Source organism: Capricornis sumatraensis, chromosome 2 (genome assembly GCF_032405125.1).
Source record: "Capricornis sumatraensis isolate serow.1 chromosome 2, serow.2, whole genome shotgun sequence".
NCBI classification, from domain to species: Eukaryota; Metazoa; Chordata; class Mammalia; order Artiodactyla; family Bovidae; genus Capricornis; species Capricornis sumatraensis.
Genome location: NC_091070.1, coordinates 171,240,391 through 171,248,384, shown reverse-complemented (window position 1 = coordinate 171,248,384; position 7,994 = coordinate 171,240,391). Strand labels below are relative to the sequence as shown.

The following is a 7,994-nucleotide window of genomic DNA, read 5'->3' as shown; positions in this document are numbered from 1 at the left end:
GGGAACTTATGTACACTGACATATTCATGTCAATGTATGGCAAAACCAATACAGTATTGTAAAGTAAAAAATAAAAATAAAAAAAAGAATTGGACAGCAAAAAATAAATAAGTTAATTAAACTCATCTATCTCACATTCTACAAGTAGATGTTCAATGGAAATTTAATTGTTGAATAAATTTTTCTGAGTTTTAAAGAAATAATATGATACTCATTATTGAACTTAGAAAATCAATGCATGTAAAAGTAGTCATTGATTTCAAAATTACAGTATATTTTAAATTATTGTTTATTTTGATGATTTTGGGTTGAGAACTCTATTATAATAAAGTGGATTTTTCCTAGAAGAAAAAAAACTATTGCAAAAATTGTAGATTTGAAAGTCAAAGCTTTCGTAAGAGCAAAGCTTTCTGAGATAATAAAAATATTTGCAAAAATTGAAAGGAAAAATCCTAAAGATCAATGCATTAAATTTATATACCAAAGGGGAATTTGAAAAGACAGTGTAAGATGATTTAAGTATTAGCTTTTCCTTCATTGGTAGAGGCAATGCACACCCACTTATACACAGAGATGTAAGGTTTGAAATAGTGGAGAGAAAAATAAGAGAGAAGATCGGGAAAAAACAGACAGATTTAGATGTCCTCAAGAAGGTCAAAAGCCCTGGCTCCCATCCCTGTCCCTCTCAATTCAAGGTATGAAAACCATGGAAATCTGAGAGACTGGAAAGTGTACATTACATTCTACGATGTAGCTCTGGGAGATTGCCAGCCTCTTTAAAAAGACTATCTAGTTTGGTCTTCAGGACTTCAGGATGGGACTGAATCCTTGGTCCCCAAAACCAAGCATTTAGGAAGTCAGGTGCCTAGGCCAGTGAGCCTGAGAAGAGCATGTCTGGGGAAAGCAAGGACTTTCTGACCTAAAGGGATGGGCATCACACAAATGCTGAAAGCTGGTATAGCTGAAGTCCTCAAACAAGGAAAATGCAGAGTGCGTGGATCAAGTAACCAGAGGCCACCATAGTGTAGCAGATATCAATGGCCCTGGCAGCATATACTGAGGGAGGAGAAATCAGAATTATATCCAGGGGAAGACAGAGATGTCCATAAGGTTAGATACCGACTTCTCTAACTATATCTGATCAGTATAGAGACTGTCCCTCTGGAACTTAGATTACCTTTGCTGAGAAAAAGTTGTGGAAAATGATTAATTTGTCTAAGCAGTTGCTTCAAAAAGAAGCAGTTATTTGAACATTCAATTTTAATAAATAGGAAATTCATGTGTATTACATTGAAAGTATAGCTTCTAAAGGATTTCAAGATTGACATGTGTGTATTCTAGGTATAAATAATTACATTATCCAAAAGAAATATATAGTTGAAAATCTCTGGGTTTTCCATTTATTCTCCATTATACCCTGAGTTCATTTATATCAATAGAAATATGCATGTACAAAGAGTAATGCCACTGTGAAGTGTAATATCTAACTTGGACTTTAGAATCATATAGACTCAGAGTTTATTTCAGATTGCTAGCAAATCTGGATTTTCTCATCTATAAGATGAGAATACTATACACCTTGCAGGATTGTATAAGGTATAAATGAGAAAATGCACATAAAACACTTAGATTAGTGTCTGGCACACTAAGCTTTCCATCTTATTATCTGTAATCTTATTGTTCTTGTCATTGTTATTTTATGAATTGCTATTTATAGAAATCACTGTCTTAGATCCTTATCTGTGACTCATGGTCAATATAATCAACAAGTGGTATAAATTAATCATGGTCTATGTTGAGAATTTCTTCCTGGAAAAATAATTTTGTAGCTCTGCTCTAGGCCAAATTTACATTCATTTCTATTAGTAGCATGCCATAGGATGTTGATTTGCATTATTTATATTCTATCGAGATGAATTCTATCACAAGTCACCCATTTTCCAACAACCTTTACTTTGGCTTAGGAGAAAATGACCCTGAAAGATGATCTAGGCAGTTTTAATAGCTCTTTCTGAACCTCAGAAGTAACAGAATGACTTTCTAGATTAAAAGAAATGCCCATCAAGGTACATATGGATAGATAATCAATGGATGGAGGCAAGTAATCGTATGGAAACATTTACTCTTTATCTTTGCTATAGCTCTTTTAAATAGACTGATTAATTCCTTTCATGATTTCACCCTTGAAACTACAAACTATTTTGTTCTTTGTCACTGTTGCATGACATTCCATTTGACAGTCAGCTTATTTTTAGCCAGACTATCAAAGTATTTTTCAACTGGACTGTTACTGCACTTGAACTTGGAATCTTGCAACCTCAGAAACTGCACTGGGGAAAAGAAGAAACTTCTAACAAATGGGAAATTATAAATCCAGACCAACGCAAACTTGTACTGGTAATTATTCCTATATCTTTAAATGTAATATAATTCAGTAGGTATTATATATAGTTAACATTTCACTGGAATATCTACTAATTTTTGCAAGAGGACAAGACAAAATTTATGCAAAAGTGTTAAGATTATCTGAACTCAAATTATTTTTTCTCTGAAAAATCTTTAGAAAAAACCACAAAATTGTTTTATAATACTGCAGTGTTTTAGTTCCTAGGTATAATGCTATAGAAAAAAATTTGGAATACTGTTGAATATAGGGATTTCGGATTACATCTTAAGTATCTAGTACTTAAAACTTAAAAACTCTTGTCTAGCAACTAGAGATTGCTATAATTATAATGCAATAAAATCAAATGAAATAAGTCAAATATATTCTTCTATATAAATATATTATCCAGTATTAAATGGGTTTTTAACTACTACAATTCTATGATTGCCTTTTAAATATAAACATCTGCATTTTAAACTCAATCAGTAATTTAAATTAAGTATTGTTTAATTCAGAGTAAGAACAGGGTTTTAATCACTTGTATGTTATGAGCTGTGTCTACGTTTTGCAAAGCACAGCTATGAATCAGTCCCTTTTTGTTTTTCTTTACTAGATGAATGGAAGAAAAAAGTCAGTGAATCTTATGTTATTGTAATAGAAAGATTAGAAGATGACCTGCAGATCAAAGAAAAAGAACTTACAGAACTGAGGCATATATTTGGGTAAAGTTGTCAGAGTTATTATTTCTATGTATGTATCTTCATTGTTGATCTAGTTTTTAGCTATACCTATGTTTAAAAATGCAACTCATGTAACCTTCAACATTAACCTTAGAATATAAGGTTATATTCTAACCTTTCATGTAGCCCCTGACCATTCATATAGTCCCTAAAATACAAATATCTTGCCTCCTTAAAATATGCCTTGCCTGTTCCCATCACTTAAGTTTAAAGAGAGAGGAACCTGAAGGTTAGCCTTTGAAAACTAACTGTTGCTGATCTGAATAATCTCTAGAATTAGATCACTCTTATAAGCCATGCCATCGACAAACACTAAGACTTCTCTTCTCAAATGGTGATGGAATACTGGCCACATTTTTCTTTTTGGACTACCAGAGAACTCCAGATTTATCAAACCCTTTGGTCCCTTGACATTGAAAGGCTGTCCCTTAATGAAACTGAGTATCGCTCTGCCCTTGAACAATCATATAACAATGTGTAATATTGGCTTCAGGCTTTCACTGGGTTTTGTTCCATGATAACAAGATAAAAATAATCTGGCATAGTGTCACAACCTTGTAAGACACAAAATGTTCAGAAAAGAGGAGCAGAGACCTTATACACACTAGCAACCTTCTGGAGAAATTGAATGTGGCATTGAGAAACAATATATTTTGGAGAGTCAATTTGAGTTAGCTGCCTGACTGAGGAAGAGTTCCATGAAGGCCAATTAGCCATGTTCACTTAGAGCTGTGTTAATCATATAATACTTTTATAACAAAGAACTCTATCCATTTTAGTTGGAAAATAAAGGTAATAAAGCAATGATCAAATGACATATTTTTAAGAAAAATTTCAGATATAGTAAACATACAAAGCTCACATAACTGGCAAATAAAACTACCCATGTATAATATAGTTTATATAAAATTGTCAGTGGTTTAATAAGGCTTCACAAGTATTCAGTTTATAGTTTGGGAAATAGTTAATTCTCTATGTTATTTAGCCCAAAATGATTAACTCCATTTTGACACTTTGATGAGATACCCTGGGATGGCTTTTGCAAGTATTATCACATACTGTCTTACGGGAAAACATTTGAAATTCCTAGATGTGACTGACACTGTGGTATAACAGATTTATGCATACATATTAATTTTGTTAGAAAAAAGCTATGAATATAGAACTTAATCATAAGTCCTCTAGTTCTTATTGACTCAGATAAATATGCTGAATAAGATGTGATTAAAGTGGAGATTTTCCTCAACTTTATTTGTCATTTTTTTTTTAATTTGGGAAGTATTATGCAAATATGTCAAGGCTAATTTAAACAGACATATCCTTCTAAAGATTAAGCTTGAAATGTACTTTTTCTCTCAAACCATATCAACAAGAAGTAGCTGTTTCTACAGATCCTGTTCTGGCCTACTTTTCTCCTATATTAAATGTGAACTCCTTTTTGCTGATTAGTATTGTAGGGGGCATAGGTGAAAGACAGGAATCAGTGTAACTTATAGTTCAGAATTTATTGTGCCAGCTATATTCAAGGTACTATTCCAGATACATCGAATATGAACCATTCATTATTAAATCATCACCATCACACTGTGTGATAGGCAATATTCATTCTGGTGGATAATAAACTAAGGAGTAGAGATGATGGATCTTGTCAAGATCATTTGGTCAAGCATTGGAACTATGATTTGTAGCAAGGTCTACCTAGCTGCATAGAGAGAACTTTTCCTACCACATCCTGATTCTTGTTCCAGGAGTTCACAATCTCGTTGAGGGGAAACACATATATAAATAACTCACAGAAGACAGTCTATGACAAGCGCTAAGTGGAAGGAAAAACAGGACAGTTTTCAAATATAAAAAATATGAAGTTTGATGTCTTGATTTATTCGTTGGTTTTATAAAGCATTCCAGATAAAAGGCAGAGTTAAGTAAGTATATAGGCAAGAATGGATGAGTACCATGGAAAGTCTACTACAACAAAGAAAACTTTATGTCTTGGCCATTTTCTCTAAGTAGAGTAAAAAAGCTGTTTCAGTCAGCATTTACAAGCAATGTATACTTGGTTACATTGCTTTATCTCCTTGAGCCTCATTTACACTGTAAAATGTAATTACAGTCTCACAGGACTTTACCAAATGATGTCAAATTATGAATACAGGGCCTAATGCACAGTATGCATTGAATAGTTGGAGGTATTGATTATCATGATTAATTGGATAAATAAGGGCCATTTGAAAGACTGAACACCTTATTGACAAGCAGGAGTAACTTTGACAAGTTTATTCAAAGTTAAGAAGTGAGAAAATTAGGGTAAAGTGTTTTTTACATCAAGAAGGCATTTTCAAAAATAAAAATGTAAAATGTTGAAACAATTCAAAATAGTGCCAAAATCTGATATATAACTTTTAAAGATTGCAATCAAGAGGGATTTGAACATTTTTCAGACTAGAATATTGGAAAGTTCATCAAAATGGATGTCAAAGATGGTAGGGCATTTTGAGGAAAGGAAGATTGGTAGCCTGGTGCTGAAGCTGTTAAAGAAGCTGTAGAAATGTCCCATTATCCAGAAGTAATAATGAGGCTGAGGCCAGGATTATCCACAGCTTAGAATCATATCTCTCCAAGGGCTAAGGACCTCCCATAGTTTTCTAACAAAAGCTTTAGATTCCATCATTCTATCCCATATCAAGTGAATCAGAATCTCTGGGGCTGATTTCAAGAGACCTGAATTTTTAACAAGCTCCCCCAGGTAATACCTTTGCATATGAAAAGTGATACTTCAGCTAAAGTTTGGAAACGACACTTCTAGAAAGATATCTAAGTTGCACTGAGAACTCTGCTTGCTGTGATATTGGTAAAGGGATGAGGAACATGAAAACAGAAAGCAAGGCAACTAGTATGGTCTATAGAGAGACAAGGAAGAAACAAACAAACAAAACATAAGTACTCTGCTCTGCTATCAAGGCAAACAGCATCAGAGGGAAAGAAAGTCAATCCTGCCTAAGGCAACGTTCTGGGATTTTTTTCTTTTCTCTAGAATAAAATGATAGATGACAAGCAAAGAAAAAAGTGGAGTACTGAGAATATATTATAAACTGTCTTACTCATTGGCTCACACACCAAAATTTTAAAAGTAATTAAGTTTAAGCAGAATTACACGGACAGAGGAGTCTGACGGGCTTGCAAAGAGTCAGACACAAATGAGTGAGTGACACCAAATATTGTATGAGATCACATTTTAATTGAGCATCTAGGACATATTAGCTGTTAAATCTTAGACTCTTTCTCATTTTGATTCATGCTTTATGTAATATAAGGAGTACTTCAGTGATGGGCAACTCTGCTGCTTGACATCAGGCTTTCTCTGAACAGGTAGATAGCAGGAAAACTATCAAGTGCCTAAAATGAATCATCTAATACTAGAGTCATAGCTGAAGGATCACTAGTGCAAACATAAGTTTGTCTGGTGTGTGTGTGTGTTTTTTTTTTTTTGCAGTTTTTTGGTTGTTTTCATTTGTTCTTTATAGCAACTAATCCCATTCATTAAAAGAGAGTTTCTGCCTCATAAAGCAAGAATTCACTTCAGTTACTGACTTACGTCACATCAAATACACAATCTCCAGTATAGCTTTCACTCACAACATAATACAAAGCAATATAAGTGCTAAACTTAAAAAAGCGCTAAAAGATGATTGATTATACCAATTTATAGCAGCTTTGCAAAGGGAACTTGATATGGGAAAGAAGAGGAATGGAAATTGAATGTTCCTTCATCTTCCATAATAAAGTTGCATTCACTCTTAATTTTGAACATTTCTTAAGATAATAGATGAGAGACTGGAAAAGATGAGTAAATAGAGAAGCAGAAGAAGGAAAGACAAAAGTGGTACCCTGAAGTACATTGTGTGGTTATTTCCTCCTCTGCACCATTTCTGATCTTTGTGTTTATCAATATAATAATACTTACTGCTTGGTGTTGTCTTTATCAATTTACAGATCTGTCTATTAACTGGTATTAATATATATGTTCACTAAAGACAGCTTCTTTGTCTATTCAGCTTTATAGTTGCATTTATTTGTAATACCTAGTTGTATATCACTTGAAAACAAATTGACAGTTTAATGCCTACCATTTGTCAGGCATGCTACTAGGCATTTTAATATGTGCTAAATCTTATAATTGTAATTGTATACATGTAAGGTGCTTTGAGCACAGTAACTGTCACATGGACAACACTCAAAAATATTAGTTTAAAATTGATCATCATTATTTATGTTCACATCTTTCTGGGGTATGTATTGCATTTACCGTTTTATAACTGAAGAAAATGAGGCTAATCAAATTAAACTGGCTTGAACCAGGTTACACATAGTTCTCTCTAACTTAGTACCTTACTTTCACTATCTTTCCCTCTTTTTTCTTCCCTCTGTTCTTCTCTCCCATCCCATACTGGAGGGAAAATAAAAATGGATAATATTATCTTTGAAAACTTTTCACTTTCACAATGCCACTGTTCATTTTTGCTATGTCCTGTGTATTAGTACTGTCCCTACATGTGGTAGTGGAGGAAAATAATTTACAATCCCACTCCCACCCCTTGGTGATTCATCGACTTCTTCCATGATCTTTGTAAACCACTTTCAAGTTGGCTTTCTACGTGCAACTTTTGAAAGACTTCCAATTTAATTGTTTTGTTTCAATGTTTTTAAGTCTTTAGAAATTTTAAAACTATGTTTTTCTGATTTCATCATCAAGTCTATTTTTTACCTGCTTAATCTGTAATATATCTATAAGAGATCCCCAAAGAAGTTATAATTTTTCAGTGCTATCACTTTTCAACATAATCAGAAGTACCCTATTTTTTTCTCTC

At 33.2% G+C, this 7,994-nt stretch overlaps 1 protein-coding gene across 1 annotated transcript in view; it reads left to right on the top strand.

The window, feature by feature from the left end:
- The first annotated feature begins 2,357 nt into the window (after window positions 1-2,357).
- TNNI3K (TNNI3 interacting kinase) overlaps window positions 2,358-7,994 on the top strand; it is a 344,134-nt gene continuing 338,497 nt past the window's right edge. Inside the window, exons 1-2 of the mRNA XM_068966744.1 lie at window positions 2,358-2,397; window positions 3,000-3,108. Of these exons, the coding sequence (XP_068822845.1) occupies window positions 2,358-2,397; window positions 3,000-3,108 (149 nt within the window). The remainder of the gene's footprint in view (window positions 2,398-2,999; window positions 3,109-7,994) is intronic.